Source organism: Panulirus ornatus, chromosome 34 (assembly GCF_036320965.1).
Source record: "Panulirus ornatus isolate Po-2019 chromosome 34, ASM3632096v1, whole genome shotgun sequence".
Classification (NCBI taxonomy): domain Eukaryota; kingdom Metazoa; phylum Arthropoda; class Malacostraca; order Decapoda; family Palinuridae; genus Panulirus; species Panulirus ornatus.
In genome coordinates this window covers 19,685,830-19,702,521 of record NC_092257.1, presented here as the reverse complement: position 1 = coordinate 19,702,521, position 16,692 = coordinate 19,685,830, and the positions used below count along the sequence as shown (strand labels likewise).

Genomic DNA, 16,692 nt, shown 5'->3' with positions numbered 1-16,692 from the left:
TCTTAGGTACAGAGAGAGACTTGTCATCCCTTTAGCGATATTTTCAAGTAGATAAAATGCCTTTGTAGAGGCAAGAAGGAAGGAACTGCAGGGAAAAAGAATGTGACGAAGACCAGACTTTTAGCAAGGGAAAGACGCGAATCTTGACCCAGTTTTTTTTAGATTAGCGAGTGTCTGAGCACTTGGGTTTAAGGTGTGGTGGTGTGGGTGTGCTGGTAGGAGCTTTGATCCCCACGAGGCACGTACCAAACTGGAGTTATTCACTCTGTAGGTCACTGGCATGTGATGGGGCTCGATACAGGGTAGCGCCAATTGACAATAACATAAAGTCTATTAGGAATATCCGGAAGCGTCTTGATACATGTCTTCAGATACGCTACTCCTCTGTGACATCCGTGGCTTGCGTTATGAATCGTTCCACTTCAAAAAGAACTTCAGTTTCGTGCAGGCAATGTTCTCAACTGTATCGCCGAGACAAGGAGGTGGTGGACAGTCAGTAATCCTTGCTGAAGTGAGGATAGGAGGAGCCGTACTTGCCCTGGTCTCGCATGCTTGTATCGAGTGTTGTACCCTGGTCCATGGCAGATGGTGGGAGCGGCGCGCCTTGCCGGTCCCTAAGTCTCCGGCAGACCTGCTTCCTGACTGACCACCATTTTCATTTTTGGAGATTTCGTTTTCTTCTTGTCTGTCTGGCAGCGTCTCGCACGCCCTTGTGTCTAGCTGATTTATGAAATGGTTGAAAATATCATTGTCCTGATTATTTACAATACGTGACGTCTTTATCATGTCATTATCAGTCAATATCATAACTAGTGAGGTCTGGAGTTGTACAATACGAAATTGACCACAAGCAAACTAGGTGGCAAATGCATATGAATTAGTGTGTGTGTCTGTCTCTCTCAGAAGCCCAATCATGTGGCAGTGTTAGCATATACTACAGGAGGAGGGGAGTGTAAATCACCTGCATAATCAGCGTGTCTGTCATTACAGAGTCCGTCTGCGGAGATGGTGGCGTCCCTGCACGTGCCTACCTCGCGTGTGGGTTGGAGGCGTCTGGATGTGACGTCAGCAGTGCAGTGGTGGTTCGCGCGGCCAGGCGAACGGCTGCGACTGCTAGTGGACTGCAGCAGCTGTAGCGGGGAGCTGGAGGCCGCCCTCTTCACCCCACGCAAGCACAAGGGCGCACACAAGCCAGGGTCACGGCGCACGGACGCCTCCCATAGGCCCTTCCTGGTGGTGCACACGGCGCCCACGCCCTCACGCCGTCTCTCCCGCCGCGCCCTCCAGTGTGATAAAGACACCAAAATGTGCTGCAAGCAGAACCTTCATATCTCCTTCAGAGAACTGGGCTGGGACGACTGGATCATAGCGCCCAGCGGGTACAATGCCAACTACTGCAAAGGCTCTTGTGCCAGTGTATTCCGGACGCCCGACTCTTTCCCTAATTTTCATTCCCATCTGCTGGAGGAGCTAAGTCGGTACCGGGCACCCGGCACCCTGACGCAGTGTTGCGCCCCCACCAAGCTCTCGCCCATGTCTCTCATCTACGTGGACGAGATCTCCAACATCATCAAGCGTGACGTGCCCCGCATGGTGGTGGAAGAGTGTGGTTGCGCGTAACCAGAGGCCCGCGGGAAAGAGTCGCCCCAGCCCGGGGAGTGTGATGGTTGACTGTGATGGCGCGCCCTAGGCAGCCTTGCCGGGCGCCACGCGTTCCTCCAAGGGACGAACTTCGGATATAGTCTGATCTGTGATCATAACTTTAAGCAAAGTTGTCGTTGTGTTGTTATTTGTTGTTCTTGTTGTACAGACTTGTAAAACTGTGTGGCCAGAGGGGCCGCTGTAGTCCGCTAGCCAAGCCCGGCCGCCGCCGCCCCAGCACTCCTGCGCCGTGTCCCGGGGTCACCAGGAGGCCGCAGCTGCAAAGGCAGCCAGCAGGGGCAGGGGCCGCCCAAACCCACACTGCTCCGCCCTCCAGATCATTATCGCCCCGCCCACTCTCGCCTAGTGGTGGTGTCTCGCCCACTTTGTTATGTGTCTGCTCACTGCCGCCCACATGTGCCGCCCGTCACCCACTGACGCCCTACTACCCACCCGCTGCTCCTGCATCCGCCCACTGTGTGTCCGCCCACCAGCCTGTGTTCACACGTCCGCCCACCGCCCTATGTCCGCCCATCTTACTATACCCGCGCTCTGTCCGCATCATAGGTCATGCGTCGCACCCTGTGGCAGGCCCACTGAAGTGTGGGCCTCACAGCCGCCACGGCCACAGGGGACCAGTCATGCCTATACCCAGCCCAGGATCACGCCCACGCTGGGGGCCAACGCCTAGCCTCAGCACCTCCGCCTCTGCCCGGCCCACAACCACCCGGCCAAACAGCCTTGCTTGGATCAGCCTCACAGCCTTTTCACGAGGGACCTGTCGGCCATCGCCTACTTTTGGACCAGCCCCGACAGTAACCCCGTCAGGAACCAGAGATGAAAGGCGCTAAAGACATTAACCGCCAGCGTGTGGGGAGAGGAGGACGCTGCCGTAGCCAAGCCCTCCGCGCTCTGCTGCTGCTACTACTACTACTTACTACTACTACTACTACCGCAGGCGGGGAACACGAACCTGATGCGGGCGTCATGTCGCAGGCGGAGGGAAGAGTAAGGTGTGCCTGAAAAGTCGTCTGCCTATGTGTGATAATAACTAATAGAATAAATATTAAGAAAGCAAAAAAAATATGCGATAGGTGTAACCTACTCCCCAAAAAATGTGTGCTCATTATGGTGCAGGAGGAGAAAAAAAAAGAAAGCACAACACAAATGAGTGCCAATAGTGGTGCTGAGTCTGTACCATATGAGAGAGAAAGAGACACGGCATTCCTCACCACGCCCCACAGCGGCCGTGCAAGAAATGATTTGTTGATAAGTTAGATCGTTTCAAACTTAGAAGGTCTTTCATTAGACAGTGTTGAGTAGGTACTCATCCTGAACCAAATGCCAAGCAAAAGATAGAAAGAAAATGAAAATTATGTCCTCGAAGTGTGGTGGTGTTTGGAAGCGGGCTGCAACCTGGACTAGGGGAAGGAGGCATGAGATGGAGAGGGTGTGTTTAGCATAGCTGACAAGAGATTGTACGAGACGTTGGGCTGGCCTTAAAAGGTGCCCGTGTGTGGACGGAAACGAGTACTGAGGTTGTAGCTCCGCTTCCCCCTTCCTCCCGTAAGAGACACCAATTTGGTTAGACAAACTGTAGCCTGAGCAACATCCAAGTGCACCTGTCAAGGATACATACCAGAACTTACTCACCTGAGCACGAGATTTCAACCATATATTTCTCACTTTTTTTTTTTTCTAAGCGTGTGCACACCTGCTGTAGCTATACCTACTGCTACAGCAGGTGTGCACAATGACTTTCGATAGTTTTTTTCCCCCCATCTCTTTATTATATAGAGCACAAGTTCAGTCATTCTAAGAATGTCTCATCAGTAAGGAATAGAATGAATCTTTTTATTTTCTTCTCTCTCTCTCTCTTGACATATATATATTTGCAGTGAAATTTCTCTTCTCGAACTAGATAAGACAAATATTTATTGTAGAATGATCTAATATGGGTTGGAGATACAACTTATGGACTTCCTTGTTCCCGCTCATCAGTGATCCATTATCTCCCAACTCTTTTAAAGAAAAAAAGTTTATATAGATTTATCTTAATGAGATTTATAAAATGCATATTGTTAACTGTTATAACAGTGTCCCACCTTGTAAAATCTCTTGTGTAAACAATGGCGAGCAAGTAGGAAGATTTTTGTTTCTTCCAAAGTACACGGGAGACTTTGACCCGTGTTTATCTAGGGAGTGTGGATGCGACCATGTAAGAGTATCATTCCCGAGTCCTCGACTCTATGGGACAAGACAAAGTTGTATATTAATCCAAGATGTACTTACTTATTACTCATGTTTAAGCCAAATTATACATGTAAAATCTTTTATATCGGTTTGGTACGGTAGTGTGTGTGTGTGTGTATACATGCGTGTGAGGAAGAGAGGCGTGATGAACAGATTGGGGCGGCGCGTATGTGTGATGCCAAGAGACGTTCGTGCTCAGGTGAGCGATCCTCTGTATCGCCTTACATGAATAATTTAGTTACTTTGTGCATAGGACGTTTTAACCTATCCGAGGATGATCGAAGAGGCTAACAATAACTTTGTCATGGTTTCAGTGTGTGTATATATATATGTATATATATACACATAGGGAAATCCATGGATTTATCATGCATTTGGATTGTTTTTGTCATGTACTGTAAATGATATATGTGATAGTAATTTTCTTATGGTTACGTATTACGGATTTTTAATCCATTTCAAAAGCGGAATATTTTTATTTCGTAAAAAGTAGACATATTTTCATAATCATTCCAAAAATTTTTTTTTCTCTTCCCCGTCACTCTTCTTTCTTCTTCTTTCATCAGTGACTGCTTCGTATGAGATACATAATTTTGTATTATATATTCACTTGTGTACATCGCTACGTAATTTTTTTTAACACCGAATATTTCCCATATATATATATATTTTTCTTGCTTTTCGATAGTTCAATATTTTTCTTTATTTTGGTAATAGTCCCGTTTTATCTCTGGATTTTTCTAATTTTTTTTTTTCATCTTTTACGTTTCGTTAATCGCCAACCCGTGATGTGTGTGTGTTATTGTAACACACACACACACACACACACACACACACACACACACACACACTTGTTTTCGCCTTGAGTGAGAACATCCTCTACCATGGGTATCTCGGCCCATCTTGTATTCAGACCCTGACATCTACATCTATATAGCACACACACACACATGCGCGTGCGCGATGAGGGGCCCCACGAGTATGGAACTCCTTCCCCCTATAGAGCACATCACTCACTCACCCACACAAACATTTGTGCACGTGCGTGTATGAACATTCACCTACAATAGAGAGACACATACACGCACTCTTGAGAACACGACCTGCTCCCACGCACTCTACACCCATACCTCACCCACCATAACGGTCTCCACAGTTGCCTTCCCCCCCACCCCAAAACACACACACACATACACACACACACACTCTCTCTCTCTCTCTCTCTCTCTCTCTCTCTCCATGTTCAAGTCTCATACTAAACACCCTACGCTCCTCTTCACACAAGTATGGCATCCATACCCCACGTTTACAAGCTACACCATGCCATCTCCTTTCTCTGAATTGTCATATATATATATATATATATATATATATATATATATATATATATATATATATATATATATATATATGCTCCCCACGTAGATATACTGTTATCACCACGTCCCTCGTACATTCAATCTATACATTCTCACACACAGCATATCCATCCACAGGCCCTCCGTACAATCGCATGACACCGTAATTCCTCGCTGAATCACTAGGAACTTCCTTATTTTCTCGTTAACAAAACGAAAAGTCTTTTTTAACACTACCCAACACCAACACTGCCGTCGTAATAGGCCTCTCACCTATGTACTCCAGGTTCGATGGACACCGCTGCTTTCTTTTGGATATCTGGTGGAGGAGCGATCGCCACACTAAAGTACCATATTCCCTGATTTGGGGTCATTTCAGTACGTCTACGACGTAACCAGTAAGGTTCTCGTGTTATACAATTGTTCTTCCTGATTTGGTGGAGGGGTTTCGTCATTGCTTTTCCTTTTGGATTTCATTTTTTTCTTCAAACTTGTCCCGTATTCGGCAGAGCAGTTGAGACCAACAGATTTATTCTCGCATAACGCAGAAAGGCTGGAATGCAGTATTTTCATATATGTTTTTTTTTTCTATCAAGTTTTACGACTCGTTTTAATAAAGCTTGAAACGCCTTACTACGTCAAGTTGGCCTCGACATCTCCCTCAAAGTGGAGGACGTCGACTTTCTGAGGCTCATTGCTGGTGACAGCTCCAACGTGCATGTAGATCTTGCCAATATGAACGGTAGTCCAACTCAGTCGTGCTGTCTTATTATTATTTTTTTTTTCCCTCCCCGAAGTATATTCAACTTTTCGTCTTCAGCCCGAAACACACAAGTGGGGGGTTTCAAACGGAGCCCTATCACGGAGAGGAACGAATGCATGCCCATCTGATCTACTCCTTTATGAATGACTGACTGTAAGTTGATGCCACCGCTTACGCATCCATGCTTTCCTCCCCCACCCCAAAAAAATAAAGAATACAGACACTGCAACGAACACAAACAGGTACACACACACACACACACACACACACACACACTTGGGAACAGAAAACGATACAGCGAGGTTCTCGATCCCAAAGGAACATAACTAATCACTTGCATGCAGTTATACTACATAGAGGTATAGTCATGCACACATACATATACGCAGGCACACACACACACACAAGAATATGAGACGGGGCAACACGAGAGTAAACCTCCCATCCCCGTAACACAAATAGTCAATATACCCTTAACAAGCTTGCTTACACAGTGTCGGTTAACTTACTATAATAACAAGTACAGCAAAACACACAGGCACGAGGATCACCACCCGAAGTAGCCAACCGCACCATCTACCACAACATTACCGGAGCCTTGTCCATCTGGGGCTTCGTGAAACACGAGTCAGGCAAAGGCCTCGGGTGACCCAACAGCCACAGCACTTCTCACGTCACAGTATCTGAAAGAAAGAAACAATGCCACTCCAAGACTCGATCGACCACAGGTACTCGATGACACGCACAAAAAAATAGAATTCGCCACAGCTGCAGACTTCATGACAACCATCCGGCAACAACAGGTACAACCTGGATACTCCTAGTCTTGACAACTACCACCAGAAGCAATAATAACAGTTAGGAGAAACCACAACACCAGCGCATGTTTAGCAAGTCTTGCTAAACCTGGCTAGCCAACCAATACGTTACGAACTAAGTAGCTTAGCAGCAAGAGAAGGTAGGCAACACCAAGCAGTTTAGGGACCACTCGGGATTAGAACACAACACACAGGGAAACAAAGTGGCCTAGGCTGACACTTCCTCCGCCAAGCCAACGAAGCCTATCCTCTTTGCCTTTGTTTACACCGAACAGCCAACCATTTAATAATGCTCATGGTCTGACTGAAGTCGCCTTTGAATTCATAGGGAGCACGACACATTCTCAGTGGTAAACCTCCTCTCTCTCTCTCCCTTTTTCTAAAATCATACGTAGCCTATTGAAGATCCGTAGATTATGGAGACACATGAAGTCGCTGGCGGAATCCTTGGGACTCTGCCGAAGTCTATCCCAGTTCACATCTGGACGAAGCTGTACAGAGTCCTGTCGCTGGCTACGGCTTGGTCGAAACAGATGGCTCGGTACATCATCGCCCAGGACATTCCACTGCGACTCGACCAACCTACCCAACTAACTCGACCAAACCTATCTAACTCACTCGACCAGCCTACCAACTTACTTACCCAGAATTTTGTATGATCTCTCCCTGGATCTCCGACAGGTCTCGAACTCCGCAAGACAGAACTGGTCGTTGCTCCAGGTCGACCAAGGTGTACTTAACACGTCCATTGTCGGGGAACACATTCATCCAAGACTCGTAGCTTCATGTCGTTAAGCGATTACTCACAAATATCTGAGGAAGAAAAAAGAAAATAATTAACACCCAACTTTCCATGATCCTTATCTGAAAAGATCATTTTTTTTTTTTGGTAATTTCGTGACGGGGAAGAGAGGTGGGATGGGAGAAGGGGGATGGTCTGTGTAAATCGACATTGTAAACACCATTTACACACTTGTCGGTGACGTTGAACGTGTACACCTGAATTACGTCAGTGATAGGGGACGAGAATGATCGTTGTCATGTTATTGGTCTTTCAAAAAAAAAAAAAAAAAAGGGGAAAAGAACTCGGGGGAAATTAGTGAAGATGTTGCCTGATGATTTTTTTTTTTCATTCTTGTTTTCCCTGATTTTGAAATGATCCACGCATAAAAATCCCGAGAAAAGTTCGCCTACATTGAGAAACGATGATGCCTTCCGTTTTTGATAGCGAGCCTTGATCACGTAATGATCTTTTGAACTGATATATATATATATATATATATATATATATATATATATATATATATATATATATATATATATATATATATATATATAATGCTTTATGAAAATATTAGTCATGGGATTCAATTTCTTTTTGTAGAAAAATACAAAGGAACTTGTTTCTTGTTTTCGACCTAGGGTGACCAGTACGAGTGTGGTCAACTGAGTTTTTTCAGATATATACATTTATCGGTATGTCTCACGCCGTGCCTAGATTGGGGACATTCAGTTAGTACATATTAATATGCAGGTCTTCCTTCAGAAATTGATTTCGTAACAGTGAGGGTTTATTTGAAGAAAACGAAAATTTGTATCAAATTTGAAGAATTTTCATCAAATTCGTTTTTATCTGTTAAATATTTCAGAGAAAATGTTGTCGACGCTTGAGCATAACTCCACTTGTCCTTCACTGTGTAGCAGTTAGTTCGTAATAACCATATCTAACCCGGATGTCGTACCTTGTTCAATGAACCCCAGAACTTCATCTCGCTCCATGTCCCACGGAACCAGATGGCTGGCTGTATATGTATATATCATGGAACCCGATCGTAGATCGCATGCAGAACAGTCAACCAAACCGTAAAGTGCGTGATAATGATCACTTACAGAGCGTAAAAGTAACACCAAAGCTAAAGAAGCCGTTCCGAAAACGCGGTTCGAATCATGATGATGTCGGGGAAATACACGAAGCGATGACAGACAACAGGGCGATGCACAGTTCTCTATACCGAAATGTTGTTTTCTGTTCTTAAGGAAGGGGACAAGCCTTGAGTAGCGGTGGTCACCATGTCAGCCGCTGAGGCGAAAGACTTCGAGGTGAATGAAACGTCCAGGACCAACACGATGTTCATTGTCATGAAACTGTGTGTGTGTGAACGGACGATTGCTTCCTTGTGATTCTGATGTGTATATGAATGTTTCCAGAGGTGTGTACATTTCTATTTATTGTCCTGCTTCTTGTGAATCACAATATCTTCGAAGAACCTATTCCGTAGTGTATCATAAATTCATGTCTTTGTGTGTATGTGTGCATATATATATATATATATATATATATATATATATATATATATATATATATATATATATATATATATAGGACTCCGCCTGCATGTGGTTACACCACAAGAAAAAAGTTAATACTAGCGATAACGTATGACTGTCAAGGGACAACGAGGAGCACAATCTCGACGAGTAACTTCTCGTTGCGCAGGAGTTCATCGTTTCCCTGCTCCCGATTGGAGTGCAGTCTCGAAAGCTGCCGCAGGAGCCCCATAAAAAAGGTACCGGGGTTGCATAATTGAAATTATATATATATATATATATATATATATATATATATATATATATATATATATATATATATATATATATATATATATATATTCCACTAGCCAATTTAACAAGCTGGTAATAATCGGCAATGCAGAGAACATGAAGATTCGAAACTGTAAGCGAAGCAGTTACTCTGTGTCCTTATCTGTACTGTCCGTTTTCTCTGCCATCTCGAATTACAGCACCGAACAGCAAAAAAAAAAAAATAAAAAAAAAATAAAAAAAAAGAATAAAAATTTTCTTTTGTTTGTTTTTTGCCAAATTTGTGACACATGATCACTCCTTGTTAGTGATGTCTCTAGATGAAAGCCCGAATTACAATGTGACTGAATGATGAAGTAGGCCGGTTAGAACTTGGTGTTCAGTGCACGGCTCTGAAAATGCGATCTCAAAATGCACACCGGACGAGCGAAGGAAAATGCTTCAGTGATCTGACGGAGAGTGAAGCGTTGCATCATCTAACCCTTGTTGGAATCTGTGTTGACAACAGACATTGACCCTAATCACTTTGGAAACATTGGATGTGACACTGGTGAAATGTGTATGTGTGTGCAAGAAGAAAATGTGTTAGGTCTTCACAGCTTACAGTATGCTAAAGAAAGTCATATATATATATATACATATATATATATATATATATATATATATATATATATATATATATATATATATATATTTATATATATATATATATATATCAAGAAGAAAAAAATGAGAAAAAAATACAGAAAAAACTAGAATACAAAAAGACTCCCTTTTTTTTCTTAAAAAAAGATTTGTTATCTCCTTCAGAACACAACAAGGTAGCTGTTACTACCCTCTCGTGCTGTAGGAGGAACCACTGACCAATTTGCACACAATGGATCTTAATTTTTGGATGATAATGTTTATAAAAAGCTCAAATTTGGTATCTAACGGATGTTGTAAACTGAAATGATCCTAAATAAAGACTTTTTTGATTATCAAACCCTTCTCTCGTTTTATTAACAGAATCGTCGACCCCCCTGACGAAAATGAATCGTGGGTGTTAAGGACAAGTAAACAAGTCAGCACTTTCAGTTCTCTTTCCTGATCCTCCGAGACTTTCCTGTGATGGAAAACGCCATCAAGGAAAGACTGAGAGATGAGATAAAGAGACTGACTGATTCTATGATGTGCCAACTGGGTCATCAGCTGATGTGATAGCTGGGTCCCCAGCTGATAATATGCCAGCTGAATCATCGGCTGATGGTGCCAGCTGAATCCCTAGTTAATACTATGTCAGCTGAATCACCAGCTGCTACTATGCCAGCTGGATCACCAGCTGTCATCAGCTTTCACTTACTGGCGTTTTCCTTTTACACTTGAGTGACTGTCACACACTTCCACTCAAAAGACAAAATCAGTATTGATGATGACCATCATGGCAATGGTGACTATAAACACCTTTATATATATATCCTTCACCCAACAATACCCACGTGCCATTACTGGTCAATACCATACTATAGAAATATAAAATGCACACATGCAAGTATCACGTCCTCCCTTGTGAGGATGAATGGCTTGTAAACAAATGCCATAGCTGATGTGCTGGGGACTTCCACACACCGTCATTATGCACTATGAAGACAACCACATACCCCTGTTGGTCGCCGAGACCTGAACCCACTCCTTCTGGAACAAATGACTGTCGAAGCCCAGTGATGCTGTTCTCAAGATAACAGTATTGACTCGCCATCTATACTGCAAGACATCATTGTAATTCTGATATGCACAACAGCAAAATTTACAGTTAAATATCTCTTTTTTATGTAAAAGCCTTTAGGATATGAATCGAAAAGAGTTACATACTGTCACTGGCAAAGGCCCTGGGATATGACTAGCTGACTGACGAACCGCTTAGAGCAGATGCGAACCGCGACTCCCAGCAGCGTACCCCAAGGCTGTAGTCTGTGACTCAATATCTCTTAACTACTCCATAACAAACCTCTAAGCTAAATGACAAGTCTGCAAACCTTGATATTCTATTCATTATCTGAAAATAGAGATCTTAAACTACACTTCTCATGACAGGTAGGATGACATTACCATCTTGGATAAAGTATATTCATCGAAACCTTTAAGACAAGCAACGATGTATTTTTGCTTCTCTTTCCTCTTAACGCAATTGCCTGATGTATCAAGGGTGTATAGAGTGGAGGCGGCAACGCTGTGGTCTCGCATCAGCGGCTCCTTTGCGAGAGGACATGACCACTGGGTACAACATAGGAGTTAGCATTTCTCAAGTTGGTTGGGTTAGTTTGGCTCTATCAACTGTCGAGATCATTAGGGCAGTAACCGTCAACCAATCGTAGAATCTTAAATACCTTTTTAAGGTGTTAAAGATAATTCTAAGACAAATTCTCTATATACATATTTGGGGGTGCCAAAGTCCAATAGAGTGGCATGGCGTTATCCAAAAATATGGACAATTAAAGGTTTAATTCAAATCCCCTTTGGCAGGTGCCAAAGGCAATCACAGGGGCATAAAGACATCCAAAAGCATTTCTCAAACTACTGAAATACGGTTTTCCAGCACAGTGTGAAGGGGTCCTGAGCTGAAGCCTAGGACGAACTGAACTCGATCTCAGAACATCCCCGACAGTGATAGGACGTTTGTGCATGACACAGAGCTCCCCAAATACCGGGACTCCCAGGCACTGACTGACCCAGAATATTACGTGTCCACATCGCTCTTAAACATACCATTAAAAAAAAGTATTTGAAAGAGTAATGATAATTATATAAAGACATCTATAACAACAATAGTACGATCATCACTGCAATCGCGATCCCTGCAGATTAAAACAAATTATGCAGTTGCCAGAGATCTAATATTATGCACAGTTGGATTATCAGCCCAGTGTGAAGGGGTTCCTGAGATCACATCAGCCCAGTGTGAAGGGGTTCCCAAGATCACATCAGCCCAGTGTGAAGGGGTTCCCAAGATCACATCAGCCCAGTGTGAAGGGGTTCCTGAGAGTACATCAGCCCAGTGTGAAGGGGTTCCTGAGATCACATCAGCCCAGTGTGAAGGGGTTCCTGAGATCACATCAGCCCAGTGTGAAGGGGTTCCTGAGATCACATCAGCCCAGTGTGAAGGGGTTCCTGAGATCACATCAGCCCAGTGTGAAGGGGTTCCTGAGATTACGAGTTAAAGCCTCGACCGAGCTGAATTAATCTACTTACAAAGCCTACTATGCACTTACGTTCACCAACACACCAATGCAAACACCATCCTTATCAACGTTTATATTTCCTTTACCATACGGCCTCTGTAAAGGCAGCGACATGTCATCAGCGCTGCTCACAACCTACACATTGCCCCTCCAGTCGGGAAGATGAGCATAGCCATCTTCAGTGCAGATGATGACCCCACTCAAATATTCAGTTTCTAACGATACATTCCACAACCACTCATAAGGTACAGTGAGAGGCGTCCAAACTCAGCAACTTCGAAGAAAGTCTGGAAAATTGACACAAACAGATTCACCACTGTGGCTCTAGAGAGCGTAAAACCCCACAACAGAACCATACTGGGAAATCAGACAATGTATCAAAAGCAGAATCTTATCGAAAGCCACACGATCATAGCACGAGACTTGTAATAGAACGAACAAAAAAAAAAAAATATGCACACGCTGATAGCAAGACACTTTTTTTGTATAATCATATAACTACGAAAAAATATTGCACAAATTAAAAACAGCCCTGGCTAACCTGCACCGATTCTGGCAACTGTGGAGGAGGGGAAAAATTATACCTCGTGAAGGATATGAGTCTTTTCACCATGACCTACTCTCCTTGACCCCTACACCACATCACGATGCTGAAGCCGCAGTTGCCACAAAATAAGTCGCGACGAATCTTCACACATAATAAAGTACCTAAGAATAGCAACGACTTAGGGCGAAACCAACTGGTACATGCTTAAGAAAACCGGATAAGAAAAATGAGAAAAGAAGAAGACTCAAACAACAGAAATATCCAAACTAGTGTCACCATTATAGATATGGAACTAACCTGGTCTCCTCGAAGCCTCATATCACAGAGTAGCTCCGGTAAGCCAGCAATATACACATTAACCAGTTCTTAGTTTGGTTTACACGATTTCCTTCCTAAATCAACATCAATAAAAACAAACTCATATACCCCCAACCTGCCGATAGCATAGAAGGGCACCAAACACACGGATCCAGCAAGCCACCCACACACTTCAATAAAACCTACACCATACTCCTGTGCAATCTATAACGCTCTTCTGTACCTTCCCATGTCTAACTTCCTTCCTTTTCCCATTCTATAACTCTCCACTGTACCTTCCCATGTTTAACTCCCTTCCTTACCCTCCTTACCCCATTCTATAACTCTCCACTGTACCTTCCCATGTTTAACTCCCTTCCTTACCCTCCTTACCCCATTCTATAACTCTCCACTGTACCTTCCCATGTTTAATCCCATTTCTCTTCCCCATCTTAACCAACCAGTGGGAAACTAAAAAGCACTCACCTCCCACAGACGATCGCAGTCTGCTGTCAGGGACGCTAATTTCCTGGGATCTACGTAGCTAATCTTGTCACGGAGGCGCCTGGAGGAACGTGAGAGCCACTTCCCACGCACCGAACATTACTTCGGAAGTATATATAGGCAGGACCACAACACCGCGTCTGAGGTCACATCGACAGGGGGTCGGGGCTCCTGAGGAAGGTAGAACCAGTGATTATCTTGTTGCAATATTATCTGAGGTCTTGTTTGTGGAGGGAATGTCTCTCACAACATTTTGTACATCAAACTTCAAAATGTGAAGATGCAAAAACTCTGTGATTTTATTATAAACGCTCTTTGATATTCTGCAGAATTACTTACTAAGGTAGACATTGATGGTAAATCATCAGTTTGAAAACGCGTAAGTATTGAATAATTGGTTAACGGACATCCGCCTGTTTGTATGGAAGCTGAAATTGCGTTTATTTTTAATCTTTTTAAAGTGTTTTGGACGATTTTGACCTTCATTTCTACTACAAATCACTACCCTTTGAGACATAACCCCTCCTCCCCCCACTTTTTATCCAGCGGTAATGGGGACCCCAATTGGGAACCAGGGTTTTGGTTGGGAAAACTCACAAACTGTAGTGATTTCCGAGAAAAATGAAGGTCAGAATCGTTCAAAAGACACCAGAAACTATCGTAAAAATATCAGCCAAACCAAACTTATCTTAACCTATATAGTTAGCCTAACGTAACCTATGCACGGGGTCTGCTTACCTGAAGTAAACACAGAGGACTCTAGTCATCGCCATCCTCCTCATCGTCAGCCACAAGTCACACTGGCCGCTGCTCCTCCCGACTGCCGGGGATAGAGCTTGCTGGCGGTGAGGGAAGTCCTCGCTGGATTGTGTGACGAGCTACGTACCGCACTACCTTGTTGCCAGGCCGCACGCTTCACCCACACCTCTTAATGTCTCTCCACAGTATTCTGCTTGTGGATAGTGGAGTCATGTGGCTCAACAAATATCTCGAAGTGGTTAATCACAAAGTGGCTGCCCAGTGGTCGCTCACAAGCATTGTCTCCGGCCGTGAGCATTGCTTGATCAGAGAAATTAAGCGTAGCATCACCGTGTTTACGGGGAACATTTTCTATGAGAGGGAGGACGCCAAACTTCTTGAACGACTTATTTACTCTCACCGAAGGCTAGACCTCATTCATATAACACTGCCTCTCACGTATATAATACAAACATATATAAATCGTCTTTCCAAACTGCGTCTTGTCACTTTTCACAACAATATCTTGGCCTCCTACCGACTGGTGATGATCAAACTAGTATTCCGTCACTTCCGATCAGAAACGGCGCCAGTCGACTCTCGTACTGGGAGACAGGTTCAGATCCTTGATGTTAACGATGGTCCCAGACCTTATGATGCCAACGATTCACAAATAAGATAAGTTTCCACTGCTCCAGATGTGCATCATCGACAAACGTTCCTGTAAAATGTGACAAGTAATAATTACACTTCTTACACTTACAGTTCGCTCACTGTAATGGCCGGTGGCATGTCACATAATCCACTTCAGTACGGAAGGACAGTGTGTTATAGAAACTTGCACACTTCGCCGTTTTTACCATAATTTTCAATGTGAACTTTACGATAGGGTTGAAGCAGTCGGGATCACAGTCTATACCACAGGGAGGACGTGGTCCAAATGAGATCAGATTCAAGGGCGGGGCTGCGGAGGCCAATATGGAACTGTGATTGGTTGATACAGTTTCATACCGATCAAATGGATGTCCAGGGAACAAACCCACGTGCCTCAAACCTGACCATGCGTACTGCAGCCTAGCCACGAACACACAGCAACTCTGTCGAACGTAACCAAAGTACTTAGGAAAAATACGATGATTTTCCAACAAAAGTATCGTCATTTCAATTGCGGGAGAGATGGCGTGAAGGAGAAGGGCCTTGAATGAACTAAACTACCCATGCCAAAACTTTAGAATCCCCAAATTCGCTGGGTGTCCAAAACTGTAATAATAGCCAATAATTCTGTTTGCAATGGTAGTGTAGTGTTCAGAGAATAGAATAAACACTGGGGAGCAGGATTGGGTGTATTACTTATTTTATTCTATTGTAACAAATAAGGCGAAAGTGGGGAGGGTTATGAATATCAGGGGAAAAATGACTTACTTAATGTAAACGTTGGTAAAACGTTTAAAAAAAACTTAACAGAAACAATGGATAACCTCATTTAATCTTCCTTACAACAGATATTAATGTTATTTATGATATTTGAAAAGTATACCATTGTTATGGTACTAGTCGTAGTCCACTTTAGGCATTATCTACGATCAAGTACACACGAACGACTCTCTTCGCATAAGTGACCAAATCCCAGATATTGGTATAATTCGAGTCTATTACTGAAATTTGAGGTAAATCAACAGAATCTACGAAAAGTCTCACCTGACTTACCTTACCAGGCCATGTTTACAGTGAATGTCAGTACCACGCCTGAAGCGTGACGTCAAGTTGTCATGTATAAGATAGAACTAGTCTGTCTCCCATCATGTGTTCTTTAATATTTTTCTTTCTTTTTTTTAAGACGTGGATCATTAAGGGTCACACGCTTGGCCTGTGGAGACCACAATTGTTGTTACAGGGTAACTTTGTGATCCTATAAACATTTGAAAAGAAGTCAGCGGAAGCTTTAAGACAACAC

General features: G+C 43.6%; 1 protein-coding gene and 1 long non-coding RNA gene across 3 annotated transcripts in view; one reads left to right on the top strand and one right to left on the bottom strand.

The window, feature by feature from the left end:
- LOC139759976 (inhibin beta B chain-like) overlaps window positions 1–10,147 on the top strand; it is a 234,929-nt gene extending 224,782 nt beyond the window's left edge. For both annotated transcript variants that reach the window (XM_071682696.1, XM_071682697.1), the window contains exon 3: window positions 991–10,147. In XM_071682696.1, the coding sequence (XP_071538797.1) occupies window positions 991–1,620 (630 nt within the window). In that variant the 3' untranslated portion in view covers window positions 1,621–10,147. The remainder of the gene's footprint in view (window positions 1–990) is intronic.
- LOC139759977 (uncharacterized) lies at window positions 7,469–15,495 on the bottom strand. Its single transcript, XR_011715189.1, has 3 exons — window positions 14,739–15,495; window positions 13,983–14,171; window positions 7,469–7,646 (listed from the first exon to the last, which is right to left on the bottom strand). It is a non-coding gene; the product is annotated as an uncharacterized lncRNA (long non-coding RNA).
- Window positions 15,496–16,692: the final 1,197 nt, after the last annotated feature.